The sequence below is a fragment of the Alosa pseudoharengus genome, unplaced genomic scaffold, assembly GCF_046254945.1.
Source record: "Alosa pseudoharengus isolate Yale_2024_CS ecotype anadromous, Long Island Sound unplaced genomic scaffold, YU_APseudo_1.1 YU_APseudo_1.1_scf_2, whole genome shotgun sequence".
In the NCBI taxonomy this organism is placed as follows: domain Eukaryota; kingdom Metazoa; phylum Chordata; class Actinopteri; order Clupeiformes; family Clupeidae; genus Alosa; species Alosa pseudoharengus.
In genome coordinates, this window is record NW_027468663.1 from 19831580 (window position 1) to 19850727 (window position 19148).

General features: G+C 42.3%; 1 protein-coding gene across 2 annotated transcripts; it reads left to right on the forward strand.

Moving 5' to 3' along the window:
• The first annotated feature begins 111 nt into the window (after nt 1-111).
• Nucleotides 112-19127, forward strand: haspin (histone H3 associated protein kinase). Of its 2 annotated transcripts, none has more exons than XM_076294055.1 (17): nt 112-241; nt 479-698; nt 820-936; nt 1098-1316; nt 2306-2405; nt 12462-14168; nt 14506-14665; nt 14867-15009; nt 15201-15386; nt 15886-15971; nt 16116-16178; nt 16434-16525; nt 16892-16971; nt 17375-17463; nt 17803-17945; nt 18230-18332; nt 18701-19127. In XM_076294055.1, the coding sequence occupies exons 2-17, from the start codon at nt 514-516 to the stop codon at nt 18903-18905; spliced, it is 3678 nt and encodes a 1225-aa protein (XP_076150170.1). In that variant the 5' UTR covers nt 112-241; nt 479-513; the 3' UTR covers nt 18906-19127. The 2 variants fall into 2 exon arrangements, with proteins under 2 accessions (XP_076150170.1, XP_076150171.1); XM_076294056.1 differs by having other exon boundaries at nt 2309-2405.
• Nucleotides 19128-19148: the final 21 nt, after the last annotated feature.

Here is a 19148-nt window from a genome sequence, read left to right on the forward strand (position 1 = left end):
TGTGGGTGATATGCCAGGGCAGTAGGGGGCGCAGTGACCGTTTCTGGTTTGTACACTCAGAATTACAGCCAATCGGGTAGCGACAAGATTTCAAACCAGAGCGCGGTGAGGGTTAGCTGCTAGCTGAAAATGATCAATGACTATCCTACGGATACAACGATATAATATGACAGACTGCAAACATGTCAATATCATTTAAATAAGAGACAATAGATAAGGCAAGAAAGTATCGTAAACGTAGGTGAGTAACTTCAACGCAAGTAACTGTTAGCTTTAACGTTTAAATTAGTACGGTCATGTTCGCTTGTCTGATTTGCAGCAACAGTCATAAGCTAAGTTAACGTTAACGCTGACTGTTGCAAGAGGAAAACACAGAAAGTAAAATGGTTCAGTTTCATTTCGTCGTTTCACCACAGCTTTAATATAAATTCATTGTATTTAATTTCACACATATCCGATTTCATTACCCTCTTTCAAGTGTTGTCCCCTTGATGCCCAGCAATCCTAGTAATCATGAGTGAAACCATGGGACGTAACGTCGTTCCATTGTTTATGAGGACTTACGGAAGAATTAAAGTCGTTCGAAAGCCAGACGCCTGGCTTAGCCCAGACTACAGAAAAAAGGCTTTCTCCAGCACGGATGTGTCCGATCCGTCCTTACTAGACGCGAATGACAGCTCGGTGCAACTGAAGAAAAGGTAACGTTGTGGTTCTCACAGGTTCACATGGTAACTGTTGAATCGATTAAAAAATCATTTAGTCTGTTATTGCATATATGGAGGACTGTTAAGTATTTGATGGCTCACTTTGCATCACTAGGAAAAAGAAAGGCAGGGCTGCTAAGAAGAGGGCGACGTCAAACTCGAAAGAGGGGGACAGCGATGTGGAAAACGTATTCCTTCCCGAGCCTGTAACCAAAACAACCAAAGTGACAAGGTGAGGCATGCCCCCTGGTCAATGAAACACTTGACTGATTGTTATTATTCGACCCAGTAGTAGAATCTGTTTTTTGTTTTGTTTTGTTTTGCCAAATATGTCATACCAGTTTGTGACCAGAATAGGTAGTCATCCTGTCTCATAATGTGCACCCTTGTCAGCCAGAGAAAGCCACCCCGGCAGCCCATGAGGAAAGGTCGAGGAAGAGTGCTGCTCAGCAGCATGAGCGAGAATGAGAAGCCTACCGCGGTCATGAGGAGAGGACAGAAGAAGTCTGCACGCATCTTCAGTACCAGCGAGAGTGAGGAAGACTCTCTGATGAAGAATCCCAGAGTCACCTCAGTGCTCCAAAAGAACAACTCAAGAGCCAAGACATTAGAGTAAGTGTGTGTGTTTGTTTGTTTTTTGGCAGAGGTTGACATTAAAGGTAAGTTTGGGTAGGCAAGGCAGATGTATCTATACACAAGAGTAATTAACTGTGCATTGCATTAACAATAGCAAAGAATAAAAGTAAATAAAAGTATAATAGGGCAGAAGTAAAAACAGAGACCTAAGTGATTTCTAACATCCAGCACTTTTTGTAACACTCAGGGAATATGTCCTCATGATCCGCTAGCTCTTCATTCTATTATTGCAATATTCAAAACCCCCCCTCTTCTTACACAGACCTGGCTCTGTAAAGGGGAAACAAAGTGGGGGTAGCCTGTCCCCCAATTAAACAATAACAAAACACTGTAGTTTCTCAGGGAACACTAAAGGGAGGGGTGAGCAACCTTACTGGTGTGTTTTGTTTGTATGCTTTGTAAGTTGCTTTGGACAAAAGCGCCTGCTAAGAAGCATAAACAAACACTACGTCATCCAGCATCGCTTACCCTACCTTTAATTGTTATTTCATTACGCTATAGGTTTTGCACAATAATGGCTATCATTAATCCATTGTTATACAACCCCGAATCAGAAAAAGTTGGGACGTTGTGTAAAATGCAAATCAAAACAGAATGTGACCATATACAAGTCTCATACAAGTCCATATTTAGCAGCAAAAAGGACATAGACAACATATTAAATGTCCAACTTTTTTGAAATATGTTGCTAGTATCAAATTCAAAATGAACATATTTTCCATGAAATAGTCAAATTTGTCATTTTCAACATTTGATATGTTGTCTGTGTCCTTTTTGCAACTGAATATGAGTTTAAGACTCATTTGCAGATTTTTACATTCTGTTTTTAAGTGAACTAAAATAGTATCAGTATAGTCATTATAGTTTTCTTTATCTAATTGCTCTTCCAATGTACAGTATTTACTCTCTAAAGGTCAAAAGTTAATGTTTTTTGTTTGTTTGTTTTTGTATTGTATTTCTACCAGCAGCTCAGAGAACTCTGCTGCGCCTGCGCCTGGCAAATTTGTAACTGCTCGGAGAAGAGTCCAGTCAGTTAAACCAAGGGGACCAAGTTCCAAGCCACCGGTATTGCTTTGTTTGATTTGTGCTATTGTTAATGTGAACATGATGTGCCATGTTCTGAGTTCAGTCTTGGGCCTCTGGATCTCACTTTCAGGTCTAGCATCTAACATCCTAGCGCTGTGCAATTAATTGAATTTCAGTTATGACTTCCGACAATTATGAAAACAACATAATCGAGAGAGAGAGAGAGAGTGATTTCTTTGCCACATTTTTTTTTGAAACAGTGATTTTGTTTTGAGTTACAGGCATACATTTAGCACACCTCTTTGCTTTACAGTGGTAGCTGTTTTATAAGTATACTGTATACATTATAGTACATATATTGTTTTATTTGTCTTTTAGTTTAATTATATTTAAGATTTAAATCCACTGTTAAAAAGCATTTTTTGAAAGTTAAGTAAACGGACGTGTCCCAAATTGTGGTAAAGACATCTAACTCTTGAGTTCATCAGTTGAGCACATCTAACACACATCTAACTCTTGAGTTCATCAGTTGAGCACATCTAACACACATCTAACTCTTGAGTTCATCAGTTGAGCACATCTAACACACATCTAACTCTTGAGTTCATCAGTTGAGCACATGTAACACATATCTAACTCTTGAGTTCATCAGTTGAGCTAGAATGATCTGTGCTGCACTGCTTCCTCATTACTCTTCAGTGTATCTGTGCACTGTAGACTAGGGCTGTCACTTTTGTGAAAAAATCCTATTCGATTTTTGAGACATAAGTGTTCATTGAATCGATTGTAAAATCGATTTTTCATGTCTAAAGACGTTTCCATTTTCAACGCCAAATATAGGGCAATCCACAAACAACTAACAGGCATTAGGACGAACGTAAAGAGGGCGCTTGTAGACGTAAGCCAGCAATATTTCTGATGATTTATTGGCGTGAAGTTTCGTGCACAATGACAAACAGAAGTGCAACATTCTCGAAAACCAGTAAGCCGAGTGGACTGCCATTACATCAGTGACATGGCTGCAGGCTTCAACGTAGCTGTGTCTGTGTTTACGATACCGTGGTAAAGTTGGTTTTATATTGGACGTTGGATATTCGACACATTCGAAAAATCTATTTAGCACTGACTACGAGGGTCGAGTTTGTGTCAAACCAACTTTAATGTGTTTAAACAAGGCCTGCCTATATTACACAAAGCTTCTTTTGTCCAAAAACCCATGTTTTGATTTTATGAATTTTTTAGGCTGATAAAAGATTTCAATCTATTATGCGGCTTCACCTTTTGACTTACCCATACTAAAACACATCTCCTGAACTCGGCTTACTGCCCTTTCTAGTACACAAAGCTTCTTTTTCCCTAAAACCTACTCTTTGATTTTATACCATTTTTAATGTTAAATGTTTCAAATCTATTATGCGGCTTGCCCTTTTGACCTACCCATGTCAAAACACATCTGGTGAACTCGGATTACTGCTCTATATAGTACACAAAGCTTCTTTTTCCCAAAAATCCATTCTTTGATTTTATAAATATTTTTTAATGTAAAAAAAATGCTTTAAATGCTTTAAATCTATTATGCGGCTTGACCTTTTGACCTAACCATGTCAAAACACATCTGTTGCACTCAGCTAACTGCCCTACATAATACACAAAGCTTCTTTTTTCCAAAAAACTCACTCTTTGATTTTATATAAATTTTTTACTATTCAAAAATGCTATAAATCTATTATGCGAATTGACCTTTTGACCAACCCATGTCAAAACACATCTGCTGCACTCAGTTAACTGCCCTACATAGTACACAAAGCTTCTTTTTTTCAAAAACTTACTCTTTGATTTTATATACATTTTTTACTATTCAAAAATGCTATAAATCTATTATGCGGCTTGACCTTTTGACCTACCCATGTCAAAACACATCTGTTGCACTCAGTTAACTGCCCTACATAGTACACAAAGCTTCTTTTTTTCAAAAACACACTCTTTGATTTTATATACATTTTTTACTATTCAAAAATGCTATAAATCTATTATGTGCCTTCCCCTTTCGCCTTACCCATATCAAAACACATCTGCTGCACTCGGCTAACTGCCCTACATAGTACACAAAGCTTCTTTTTTCCAAAAATGCACTCTTTGATTTTATATACATTTTTTACTATTCAAAAATGCTATACATCTATTATGCGAATTGACCTTTTGACCAACCCATGTCAAAACACATCTGCTGCACTCAGTTAACTGCCCTACATAGTACACAAAGCTTCTTTTTTTCAAAAACGCACTCTTTGATTTTATATTATTTTTTTACTATTCAAAAATGCTATAAATCTATTATGTGCCTTCACCTTTTGACCTAGCCATGTCAAAACACATCTGTTGCACTCGGCTAACTGCCCTTCATAGTGCACAATGCTTCTTTTTTTCCAGAAACTCACTCTTTGATTTTATATTATTTTTTTACTATTCAAAAATGCTATAAATCTATTATGTGCCTTCCCCTTTCGCCTTACCCATATCAAAACACATCTGCTGCACTCGGCTAACTGCCCTACATAGTACACAAAGCTTCTTTTTTTCAAAAACGCACTCTTTGATTTTATATTAATTTTTTACTATTCAAAAATGCTATAAATCTATTATGTGCCTTCACCTTTTGACCTAGCCATGTCAAAACACATCTGTTGCACTCGGCTAACTGCCCTTCATAGTGCACAATGCTTCTTTTTTTCCAGAAACTCACTCTTTGATTTTATATTATTTTTTTACTATTCAAAAATGCTATAAATCTATTATGTGCCTTCCCCTTTCGCCTTACCCATATCAAAACACATCTGCTGCACTCGGCTAACTGCCCTACATAGTACACAAAGCTTCTTTTTTCCAAAAATGCACTCTTTGATTTTATATACATTTTTTATTATTCAAAAATGCTATAAATCTATTATGCGGCTTGACCTTTTGACCTAACCATGTCAAAACACATCTGTTGCACTCAGCTAACTGCCCTACATAATACACAAAGCTTCTTTTTTCCAAAAACTCACTCTTTGATTTTATATAATTTTTTTACTATTCAAAAATGCTATACATCTATTATGCGAATTGACCTTTTGACCAACCCATGTCAAAACACATCTGCTGCACTCAGTTAACTGCCCTACATAGTACACAAAGCTTCTTTTTTTCAAAAACGCACTCTTTGATTTTATATAATTTTTTTACTATTTAAAAATGCTATAAATCTATTATGTGCCTTCACCTTTTGTCCTAGCCATGTCAAAACACATCTGTTGCACTCGGCTAACTGCCCTTCATAGTGCACAATGCTTCTTTTTTTCCAGAAACTCACTCTTTGATTTTATATAATTTTTTTACTATTCAAAAATGCTATAAATCTATTATGCTGCTTGACCTTTTGACCTACCCATGTCAAAACACATCTGTTGCACTCAGCTAACTGGCCTTCATAGGACACAAAGCTTATTTTTTCCAAAAACTCACTCTTTGATTTTATATTAATTTTTTACTTTATAAAAATGCTATAAATCTATTATGCGGCTTGACCTTTTGACCTACCCATGTCAAAACACATCTGTTGCACTCAGCTAACTGGCCTTCATAGGACACAAAGCTTATTTTTTCCAAAAACTCACTCTTTGATTTTATATTAATTTTTTACTTTATAAAAATGCTATAAATCTATTATGCGAATCGACCTTTTGACCTACCCATGTCAAAACACATCTGCTGCACTCAGCTAACTGCCCTACATAATACACAAAGCTTATTTTGTCCAAAAACTTACTCTTTGATTTTATATACATTTTTTACTATTTAAAAATGCTATAAATCTATTATGCGGCTTGACCTTTTGACCTACCCATGTCAAAACACATCTGCTGCACTCGGCTAACTGCCCTACATAGTACACAAAGCTTCTTTTTTCCAAAAATGCACTCTTTGATTTTATATTATTTTTTTATTATTCAAAAATGCTATAAATTTATTATGCGCCTTCATCTTTTGACCTACCCATGTCAAAACACATCTGCTGCACTCAGCTAACTGTTCTACATACAGTAGTACACAAAGCTTTTTTTTTCCAAAAACTCACTCTTTGATTTTATATTAATTTATTACTATTCAAAAATGCAAAAAAACAAGCTACCTCTTTGTACGTAGACATACATCATTTATATTTATTAAGTTAACTATATTTTGTTTTCCATCCAAAGTTCCATTTGGCTGTGTAAATCAACTGGATTTTTTTAAATTTTCAATAAATGTATAATATAGATTTATAGCATTTTTTGATAATAAAACATCTATAAAATCAAAGAGTGGGCTTTGGAAAAAAATAAGCTTTGTGTACTATGTAGGGCAGTTAGCTGAGTGCAGCAGATGTGTTTTGACATGGGTAGGTCAAAAGGTCAGGTCGCATAATAGATTTATAGCATTTTTGAATAGTAAAAAATGTATATAAAATCAAAGACTGCGTTTTTGAAAAAAAGAAGCTTTGTGTACTATGTAGGGCAGTTAACCGAGTGCAGCAGATGTGTTTTGATATGGGTAAGGCGAAAAGGGAAGGCACATAATAGATTTATAGCATTTTTGAATAGTAAAAAATGTATATAAAATCAAAGAGTGTGTTTTTGAAAAAAAGAAGCTTTGTGTACTATGTAGGCAAGTTAGCCGAGTGCAGCAGATGTGTTTTGATATGGGTAAGTCGAAAGGGGAAGGCACATAATAGATTTATAGCATTTTTGAATAGTAAAAAATTTATATAAAATCAAAGAGTGCGTTTTTGAAAAAAAGAAGCTTTGTGTACTATGTAGGCAAGTTAGCTGAGTGCAACAGATGTGTTTTGACATGGGTAAGTCGAAAGGTCAAGCTGCATAATAGATTTATAGCATTTTTGAATAGTAAAAGAATTATATAAAATCAAAGAGTGCGTTTTAAAAAAAAAGAAGCTTTGTGTACTATGTAGGGCAGTTAGCCGAGTGCAGCAGATGTGTTTTGACATGGGTAGGTCAAAAGGTGAAGGCACATAATAGATTTATAGCATTTTTGAATAGTAAAAAAATAATATAAAATCAAAGAGTGCATTTTTGGAAAAAAGAAGCTTTGTGTACTATGTAGGGCAGTTAGCCGAGTGCAGCAGATGTGTTTTGACATGGGTAGGTCAAAAGGTCAAGCCGCATAATAGATTTATAGCATTTTTGAATAGTAAAAAATTTATATAAAATCAAAGAGTAAGTTTTTGGACAAAATAAGCTTTGTGTATTATGTAGGGCAGTTAGCTGAGTGCAGCAGATGTGTTTTGACATGGGTAGGTCAAAAGGTCGATTCGCATAATAGATTTATAGCATTTTTATAAAGTAAAAAATTAATATAAAATCAAAGAGTGAGTTTTTGGAAAAAATAAGCTTTGTGTCCTATGAAGGCCAGCTAGCTGAGTGCAACAGATGTGTTTTGACATGGGTAGGTCAAAAGGTCAAGCCGCATAATAGATTTATAGCATTTTTGAATAGTAAAAAAAAAAAAAAAAATCAAAGAGTGAGTTTCTGGAAAAAAAGAAGCATTGTGCACTATGAAGGGCAGTTAGCCGAGTGCAACAGATGTGTTTTGACATGGCTAGGTCAAAAGGTGAAGGCACATAATAGATTGATAGCATTTTTGAATAGTAAAAAAAAAAAAAAAAAAATCAAAGAGTGCGTTTTTGAAAAAAAGAAGCTTTGTGTACTATGTAGGGCAGTTAACTGAGTGCAGCAGATGTGTTTTGACATGGGTTGGTCAAAAGGTCAATTCGCATAATAGATGTATAGCATTTTTGAATAGTAAAAAAATTATATAAAATCAAAGAGTGAGTTTTTGGAAAAAATAAGCTTTGTGTATTATGTAGGGCAGTTAGCTGAGTGCAGCAGATGTGTTTTGACATGGGTAGGTCAAAAGGTCGATTCGCATAATAGATTTATAGCATTTTTATAAAGTAAAAAATTAATATAAAATCAAAGAGTGAGTTTTTGGAAAAAATAAGCTTTGTGTCCTATGAAGGCCAGTTAGCTGAGTGCAACAGATGTGTTTTGACATGGGTAGGTCAAAAGGTCAAGCCGCATAATAGATTTATAGCATTTTTGAATAGTAAAAAAATAATATAAAATCAAAGAGTGCGTTTTTGAAAAAAAGAAGCTTTGTGTACTATGTAGGGCAGTTAACTGAGTGCAGCAGATGTGTTTTGACATGGGTAAGTCGAAAGGGGAAGGCACATAATAGATTTATAGCATTTTTGAATAGTAAAAAATTTATATAAAATCAAAGAGTGCGTTTTTGAAAAAAAGAAGCTTTGTGTACTATGAAGGCCAGTTAGCTGAGTGCAACAGATGTGTTTTGACATGGGTAGGTCAAAAGGTCAAGCCGCATAATAGATTTATAGCATTTTTGAATAGTAAAAAATGTATATAAAATCAAAGAGTAAGTTTTTGAAAAAAAGAAGCTTTGTGTACTATGAAGGCCAGTTAGCTGAGTGCAACAGATGTGTTTTGATATGGGTAAGGCGAAAGGGGAAGGCACATAATAGATTTATAGCATTTTTGAATAGTAAAAAATGTATATAAAATCAAAGAGTGTGTTTTTGAAAAAAAGAAGCTTTGTGTACTATGTAGGGCAGTTAACTGAGTGCAACAGATGTGTTTTGACATGGGTAGGTCAAAAGGTCAAGCCGCATAATAGATTTATAGCATTTTTGAATAGTAAAAAATGTATATAAAATCAAAGAGTAAGTTTTTGAAAAAAAGAAGCTTTGTGTACTATGTAGGGCAGTTAACTGAGTGCAGCAGATGTGTTTTGACATGGGTTGGTCAAAAGGTCAATTCGCATAATAGATTTATAGCATTTTTGAATAGTAAAAAAAAAAAAAAAAAAATCAAAGAGTGCATTTTTGAAAAAAAGAAGCTTTGTGTACTATGTAGGGCAGTTAACTGAGTGCAGCAGATGTGTTTTGACATGGGTTGGTCAAAAGGTCAATTCGCATAATAGATGTATAGCATTTTTGAATAGTAAAAAAATTATATAAAATCAAAGAGTGAGTTTTTGGAAAAAATAAGCTTTGTGTATTATGTAGGGCAGTTAGCTGAGTGCAGCAGATGTGTTTTGACATGGGTAGGTCAAAAGGTCGATTCGCATAATAGATTTATAGCATTTTTATAAAGTAAAAAATTAATATAAAATCAAAGAGTGAGTTTTTGGAAAAAATAAGCTTTGTGTCCTATGAAGGCCAGTTAGCTGAGTGCAACAGATGTGTTTTGACATGGGTAGGTCAAAAGGTCAAGCCGCATAATAGATTTATAGCATTTTTGAATAGTAAAAAAATAATATAAAATCAAAGAGTGCGTTTTTGAAAAAAAGAAGCTTTGTGTACTATGTAGGGCAGTTAACTGAGTGCAGCAGATGTGTTTTGACATGGGTAAGTCGAAAGGGGAAGGCACATAATAGATTTATAGCATTTTTGAATAGTAAAAAATTTATATAAAATCAAAGAGTGCGTTTTTGAAAAAAAGAAGCTTTGTGTACTATGAAGGCCAGTTAGCTGAGTGCAACAGATGTGTTTTGACATGGGTAGGTCAAAAGGTCAAGCCGCATAATAGATTTATAGCATTTTTGAATAGTAAAAAATGTATATAAAATCAAAGAGTAAGTTTTTGAAAAAAAGAAGCTTTGTGTACTATGAAGGCCAGTTAGCTGAGTGCAACAGATGTGTTTTGATATGGGTAAGGCGAAAGGGGAAGGCACATAATAGATTTATAGCATTTTTGAATAGTAAAAAATGTATATAAAATCAAAGAGTGTGTTTTTGAAAAAAAGAAGCTTTGTGTACTATGTAGGGCAGTTAACTGAGTGCAACAGATGTGTTTTGACATGGGTAGGTCAAAAGGTCAAGCCGCATAATAGATTTATAGCATTTTTGAATAGTAAAAAATGTATATAAAATCAAAGAGTAAGTTTTTGAAAAAAAGAAGCTTTGTGTACTATGTAGGGCAGTTAACTGAGTGCAGCAGATGTGTTTTGACATGGGTTGGTCAAAAGGTCAATTCGCATAATAGATTTATAGCATTTTTGAATAGTAAAAAATTTATATAAAATCAAAGAGTGAGTTTTTTGGAAAAAAGAAGCTTTGTGTATTATGTAGGGCAGTTAGCTGAGTGCAACAGATGTGTTTTGACATGGTTAGGTCAAAAGGTCAAGCCGCATAATAGATTTAAAGCATTTAAAGCATTTTTTTTACATTAAAAAATATTTATAAAATCAAAGAATGGATTTTTGGGAAAAAGAAGCTTTGTGTACTATATAGAGCAGTAATCCGAGTTCACCAGATGTGTTTTGACATGGGTAGGTCAAAAGGGCAAGCCGCATAATAGATTTGAAACATTTAACATTAAAAATTGTATAAAATCAAAGAGTAGGTTTTAGGGAAAAAGAAGCTTTGTGTACTAGAAAGGGCAGTAAGCCGAGTTCAGGAGATGTGTTTTAGTATGGGTAAGTCAAAAGGTGAAGCCGCATAATAGATTGAAATCTTTTATCAGCCTAAAAAATTCATAAAATCAAAACATGGGTTTTCGGACAAAAGAAGCTTTGTGTAATATAGGCAGGCCTTGTTTAAACACATTAAAGTTGGTTTGACACAAACTCGACCCTCGTAGTCAGTGCTAAATAGATTTTTCGAATGTGTCGAATATCCAACGTCCAATATAAAACCAACTTTACCATGGTGTTTACGATTAGAAATGTCAAACAAATTTCGCCTACGTAGAACTCGATTGCACAGTTTGCGTAGCCTACCGCTTTGTTCTTCTCCATAGTTTGATATACCAAAAATCCGAAGTACTTCCACATCGAACTCCTCAAGTTATTAGGGCCTATCACTCGTCTCTCTACATGTCGCACAGGTTGATCGCGTTGTCCTCCATTTTTTGGCAAAACACGAGCAGCACAGCAGCTGATTGAAACAGCTGTTCCCGGTGCGTAAAATTGGTGGGAATTTTCTTTTTAGCTTTCGCAATGCTTACTGCACTTCAGAATTATTTTATATTCTTATATTCTTGTTTGTGAATTTTGTTACTTCTATCTTTTTTATTTGTTTATTTCGTTTAAAATTAATAGGGTAAATATTTGGTTAAAATCGATTCCCTATTTTATTTTTCGAAACTTGTGTTGTTTGGTCCAATCGATTGTGCAATCGATTTTCGAACGTAAAGTGACAGCCCTACTGTAGACCGGCATTCATTCACTTATGACGGCCCTGGGGCCAAACGCAGCCCACGGCCTCTTTCCCACAATATGATGGGGATGTTTTGATTGCACAGTTCACTGTATTTGTGACAGTTCCTAGTAATCATGGGGTTAATCAAGGAGTTTACAATCAGAGGAATGTGGATTTAATGTAAAACTAATGGACCAATGGCTAATTCTGATTAAATATTTTGCAAACGAATTCACTGGTCCGCCTAATATACTGATACACTTACAACTAAATAGAATGCAAAGGCTGTGTAAATCTAACAAGAAATAACTGGCCCTCAGGTATTTACATAATCTGGCCCCTGTTGGAAAAAAAAAATGGACACCCATGATTTATGCAGACCTGGGACAGGCACATTTGAGGATAAGAATTTTGAATCTTATTTTGTGCTGTACTGACATGCTAATCTCTTTCTGGGTGACTGAGTGTATAATATTAGAAATGTCTTTTTGGTTGAACTATCCTGTTAAGCTCTCTGGGACTGTGTCCAAGACTCAGCGGGGCTAGGAAAATCATTATATTAACACAGTGGAGAATGCCCCCTCTTTTTTTTTTACAGATTTAGAGTCTCCAAGGATCAGAAAAGAAAACTGCTCATTGCTCATAATTTAGTTTGAAATACTGCTTTCATAATGTAGGGCAAATGTAACATCCATAAAGTTCAAATTATCATGACATTTGCATAACATTTTGTGTCTACATTGAAGTGAGGTTAAATTACAGTGTTCTGGTAATCTTTCTGGTGCTTAGTATTTTCTGGTGTTCATGTCTGACTGTCTGCCATGATTTTGCTCCAGGTTCTCTGTCCAAGCGTGAACCTGGACTCCTCCGATGACTTTGCGCGGGCCGCCCCCGTGCTCCCACGCGCAGTCACCCGCCGCAAGCGGCTGCCCTTGCGGCCGCCCGTCATCCTGGAGCGCACGTCCTCGGACATCTCCATGGGGCCGCCCCCCGGTGGCGTCCGCGTCCACCGCCCACAGTCCCTGCTGAACGCGAGCGCCGATGACCCGTCCCTGCCCTGCCACGCCCCACTCTTCTCCAGCACGCCGTCCGCCGCCCTGGGCCGGCGTCTGCCCCAGCGCCTGCAGGACGCCTCGCTCAGCGGCATCCACTTCAGCACCGAGGACAGCGCCACCGACACGGAGCTGCCCCGGCAGCCGCAGCAGAAGCGGCCACGGCGGGGGCCGCTTGCACATAGCCGCCTCCGAGAGACGACGGCCGCAGGAGATGACCGAGGCAACGCCGAGCGTCATCGCGAGGCCGATCTCTCCGGGACAAACGGACAACCGGCACCAGCGGAGGAGACCGGTCAGGTGAGCGTGGAGCTCGCCAGCCAGTCGGTGGTGGTGGTGGAGGTGGCTGATAGCCAGGCTGCAGCACTCAGTCCCATGAAGCCGCCCAGCCAGCTGGCGGACTCTCCCGGTGGAGCTCAAGGGACAGCCGGAGAGTCTGGGCAGGAGGAGCAGCTAACCAGCCTGGTGCTCTTCTCGCGGGTGGAGGAGGAGGGGGCCGAGGGGGCGGACGATGACGAGCAGGCGGCCAGCGGCTTTGTGACGGCCGAGACGCGCCTGGACTCCCTGGTGGAGGCGCTGAAGGAGCGGTGTCGGACGGCCAGCCCCGTGGTGAGGCTGCCGCGGACCAACCTCCTCCCCCCCCAGGCCATGCTGGACAGCAGCAGCCAGATTCTCAGCGCCGGGGAGACCTTCTCCTCTTGCCTGGACAGCCAGCCCACCGCCCGCACCAGCGCCAGACGGACAGGTCCCGTCTTCGAGCTCTCCTCCTGCTCAGAGCTGCCCAGCCTCTGCGTTACCGACCCTCCGGCTCCACCTACCATCCCTTCCCCCAGCCAAGCAGAGGCCACGGAGGAGCCCAGAGAAGAAGAAGCAACAACAGCACGAGTCGTAGGAGAAGTGGACGAAGAGGAGAGCTGCGTTGGGGAAGGCGGGGAGGCGGCAGGGCTGGACGAGCTGGTGGAGCGTCTGAAGGCCCGCTGCGTCTCCTGCCAGCCCGTCATCCTGCTGGACGCGCGTCGCCTGTCCCCCTTCCTGCTCCGCCACCACGGCGTCGCCGCAGCCTCGGCTCCTCGGGCGCCAGTGCCCGCAGCGCAGGCCGAGCCCGAGTCCGAGAGCTCCAGCTCCAACAGCAGCGCGCTCCCTGCCCCCACCACCCCCTCCTCCTCCAACAGCTCGGCGGGACACCACCCGGACGCAGAGGCCGGCGAGGGTCGACCCGAGCGCCGCCGCCTCAACAGGCGTAGGCTGTCGGACAGCTTTTCCAGGGTCAGTGGCGGCGGCGCCAGTGGGTCGGGCTCCTCTCCTGAGCGGACCGTGCTGGCGAGCAGGAGCAAGCAGCCCGTGGGGCGAGTGGGCACGGGGAGGAAGGCCTGCGTCAGCGGCCTTAGCGTCAGCCGCTGGACCAAGCGGGACACGAACTTGGCCCGCGCCCAGCACAACGCGCACGACTCGCTGGACTTTGGCCCGGCAGCTGTGGCCAAACCCAGCAAGGTGAGGTCAGGGCTTCACTGTTGAAGGGGTTCTGGGTTTGGGACAGTGCCTTGTTTTTGCTGGGAATTGATGGATAGGCGGTTAACATAGTTAGTCAAATGTGTTTTTTCAGTCAGTTAGTTTCTATGTGTTTCAGAAATAGAGCACACTGCTGTGTGTGTGTGTGTGTGTGTGTGTGTGTGTGTGTGTGTGTGTGTGTGTGTGTGTGTGTGTGTGTGTGTGTGTGTGTGTGTGTGCGTGCGTGTGTGCGTGCGTGTGTGTGCATGAGAGCGGTTGCTACCTCCTAACATTTTTTTGCCAAGTTACACTGACACTAGGACTCTGTGTGTGTTTGTAGGAGCTTTTGTCCAACTGGCCAGCGCTGCCTGTCACCCCGGCGCGTGCGGAGCAGCTGAACATCTCGTCCATCCTGGCCGGCCTCTCCCCAGATGCGTCCCTCACCACACACATGTGGAGCCGGCTCAAAGCTGCCCTGTCCGTCCACAAGAAGAAAACCGGTATAGCTTCCACACACACACTCTTCTTGTCCAGTCCCAATCTCTTTGGATGCGTGTGGAACATCCAGACGTGAAGTGGGCTAAATTCTCTGTGCTTATTGATGATGAAACACTTTAGCGGTGATGTGATCTATGTATCTTTGCGCGCTGAAACGGTGATTGTGTGTGATTGTGTGGGTGTGTGTGTGTGTGTACCTGCAGCATTCGCTACCCCCCACCGTCTTGGCTTGTCTAGCATGCAGTCTCCCGCAGTGCAGCGGCTGAATGCCAGTCAGGACATCTTTGCCTCACCGTCCCTTGCTCCCTTGACCCGTCTGTCCCGGGGTTCACTACACTCCTCTCAGGTGAGTCAAGAGCCCTCATGCTCTTTCGTCCATTTCACTCACTCACTCACTCACTCACTCACTCAATAATGTAGTGATTATATGAAGTTTCTTCACCCATTCGCTAACCTGCTTCACTCCAAATCAAAATACAAACATGGAGTTTGCCCCTGAGTGACCTGACCTGACCCTCGTGTCCCCCCTCCCCCCAGTTCTCGGTGGCGGAGGACATCAGCGACGCTGAGAAGGTGTACCAGGAGTGCCAGCAGGAAGGGCCGCTGACGTTCGACCAGTGCATCCCGCCTGCCCGCATGAAGCTCTGCCGCAAGATTGGAGAGGGCACCTTCGGCGAGGTGTTCTCCACCACCAACAGCAACGGCCAACCGGTGGCGCTCAAGGCACGTGTTGTGGCCTGACCTCGTGTCCACTGTTGGATTTTTATTTTTATTACTGGACTGAACCACTACCACGGGGCCTAATGTAGAGCTCACTGCCTTTCAAATGTGTGCAACAGTGCCGTTAATGTAGCAGTATAATATTTGTCATTGGCATTTCTATGTTTTATTGGGCCAGGCCTACCATGAAGCATAAATTCAGAAATCCAGGAGATGGGGGGTGATTTATGGATTTGTCTTTGGATAGATGGCTGCGTTTTTGCTTTCCTATGATCTTACCTCTCTCTCTCTTTCTCTCTCTCTCTCCCTCCCTCTCTCTCTCTCTCTCTCTCTCTCCTTCTTTCTCTCTCTCCCTCTCTCTTTCTCACTCTCTCTCTCTGCCCCCCCCCTCTCTTTCTCTCTCTTTCTCCCTCCCTCCCTCTCATTGTAAATTCTGCTCATATCTCTTCCTTGCTTTTGATGCTTTGGTATTGATTGCTCTGTCGCTCTGCGCTGTCTGTAGATTATTCCTGTGGAAGGCAAGCAGAAAGTCAATGGGGAGGACCAGAAGAGTTTTGGAGAAATCCTCCATGAAATTATCATCTCCAAGTACGTCGCTGTGCTATTTCACCAGTATCGACTGTCTTTTCAGGAAGAATGTTGCCTTTTTTGGTGTTGCCTTCATCACTTTGTTAAACTGTGTTTGTGTGTGTGTGTGTGTGTGCGTGCCTGTGCACGTGCGTGTGCCTCCAGGGAGCTGAGCAGCTTGGATGAGAAGGAGGAAAACCAAACATGCGGTTTCATCGGCCTGCACGAGTGAGTGAGGATCATTAGTACGCCGTTAGCTCCTCTACACTATTCTCTCCTACACACACTTAGAGTGGTCCACCCCCTCTTCTACTGTCAATACCCAGCTTCACTGACTGGCTGGATGTCTGGTAAAGGACACTATCATGGCTGTGGTTACCTGCGGGACGAGGCCAGAGCCTGACCAAAGCTGTGGATGTATCCTGACCTGGTGCCATGTGGCGTAACTGTGTTTGAGTCTCGTGCTCCTTCTCTCCTCTGCAGTTTGCACTGTGTCCAGGGCCCATACCCAAAGCAGCTGCTGAGCGCCTGGGACAAGTTCGACAAGAAGCGCGGCTCCGAGAACGACCGGCCAGGTGAGCACCTCCAGGGCCTGTTGCCCAACGCTTGCCCAGGGCTTGGCCTTGGGGAACAGATCACCGACTGACTGTCAATGGGTTAAACAAAAATGACCCAGGGCTACATTTCCCATGATGCCCTATGATTGTTAAGAGGCTATCATTTTAACCACTGTTTGTTGCTATGGGTGGCTGGTGTTTAAAGCACACTCTGATGTTCTTGCTCTGTTCCCATAGAAACATTTGTTACATCTCACTGCTTTTGTCTGTCAGGCATTTTATTTCTCATCCGTTTGTTGTCGGTGTCTGTGTTTCTGAGAGTGTGTTCAGCATCAGCGAACGGTCATTACACAGGTGCTGTAACAGAACTCGTTCCTTCCTCAGATTTCTTCGGTGAGGAGCAGTTCTTCTTGATTCTGGAGTTTGAGTTTGGTGGCAGCGACCTTGAAAACATGAACGGCAAGGTAAAGATGACCCCACTCTTACAGATACCATACATACTTTTATAATGATCATGCCCCTATAGTTGACCAGTGGTGGGCTGTGCTGTTTCGGATAGTGAAGCCGTTCTAGTGCAGTCATGGCTTCAGAGGTGTCCATGCTGGGCAGCTCATTGCAGCTGAGAGTGGACACTCTTGCTGCCTCAACGTTTGCCTCTGCGTGTTTGTGTTAGGAGCTGACCTCCTGAGTCGACGGTCCTCAGCGTGATGGACGTGGGCAGCGAGTGTGTGTCTGTCACTCACGCATCAACGTCCACTCTAAACCTACATGCTATTGACTGCTAGACAGGGAGGGGGAGGGGAGAACTGACTTGAGACTGACACTGACTCTGTGTGTATGCGTGTGTGTGTGTGTGTGCGTGTGTAGCTGTCCTCTCTGGCTCAGGCGAAGAGCATCCTACAGCAAGTGACAGCTGCGCTGGCCGTAGCTGAACAGGCCTTGTGTTTTGAGCACAGGTCAGAAAACACACACATCACACAAGACATGTCTGTACACACACATACACACACACACAAACACACACACATACACTCACTCAAACACACACACTAACAAACATACATACACATTACAGACCACTGGCACACACACAAACACATCCACACAGTCACTCAAACACAAACACTAACAAACATACATACACATTACAGACCACTGGCACACACACACACACACACACAGTATTTCTCACTGACCGCACACACAACACACATACATACACTCATAAACAACATTGGAATATGAGCCAACCAAACTGTCCCCTAACGTCACGTCCTCCACATCCCCACCCACAGGGACCTGCACTGGGGCAATGTCCTGGTGAAGACCACCAAGCAGAAGGAGTGTGACTACGTCCTGAGTGGTGAAACCCGCTCCTTAGAGACCAGAGGGGTGCAGGTCAACATCATCGACTACTCCCTGTCTCGACTGGAGATAGGTAGGCCACTCACACACACACACACACACACACACACACACATACTTCTGTTGATTGTTGTGTGAACATGGCTTGTGCTGGTCTGTGATATTGTGTGTTCATCTGCCTAGGCTGTGCCCTGGGGGAGAGGCTGTAATCGTTTTAGGCAGTATATGAAGTTTGCAATACCAGCGGAAGCTGAAATAAATGGGTCATGCCTACACGTGTCTACATCTCTTTTCTTTCTCTCCATCACTCTCTCTCTCTCTCTCTGTTTCTCTCCTCCCCCTCCCTCCTTCTCTCAGATGGTTTGACGGTGTCCTGTGACATCTCTGCTGACGAAGAGCTGTTCATGGGCCAGGGAGATTACCAGTTTGACATCTACCGCAAAATGCGCGAGGAGAACCGGTAAGTCCACCTCTGCCCACCTCGCGCCGTCCACACCTCGCTGTCCCCGTCCTCCCAGCAAATTATTCCGGGTGTGCCTGGGAGCCTCCTGCCTACACGCGCGCCCTGCTGTCAGAAACTATTAGTCAATTCCCCAGTGAGTGTGTGCATCCATGCGTGCTGTTGTAATACTTTAATACCAGCATTAATCTCCTCCTCCATTTCCTTCTCTCCTTCCTCCTCCTCTCCTTATCGTTTCTCTGGGCTAATCACACTCTGGCTCCTTCATTTTCACTCTCTTCCGCACTCTCTCTCTCTCTCTCTCTCTCTCTCTCTCTCTTCCACACTCACTCTCTCTCTCTCTCTCTCCTCCAATCTCCCTCTGGCAGTAATAACTGGAGTGAGTACCACCCCCACACTAATGTGCTGTGGCTGCACTATCTGACGGACAAGCTGCTGGGGATGAAGTACAAGAGCAGTGCTCAGGGAGCCCAGGCGAGGGCGCTCAAGAGCAGCCTGCGCGCCTTCCTCCAGGACCTGCTGGCCTTCCAGTCGGCCACCGACGTGCTTCAGCGCAGCAGCCTGTTCCCGTGAGGGCGCAAAGAGCCGCCGGGGCGCCTGGACTGTTTCAGAAGGACACAGCCTGTGTGCCGTGCGCACACACACACACATGTAGACTCACTCAGTTTTGGTGTGTGTGTGTGCTGCCGTTGGATGCATTTTGGTGTCGGTTATAGAGGGTTTTCCAGGACTTCCTGAAGTTGTACAGAAGCGTACTGGATACTAACACTTTTAAATAAATCCATTTTGATGAGAGCCGACTGGCAATCATGGAAG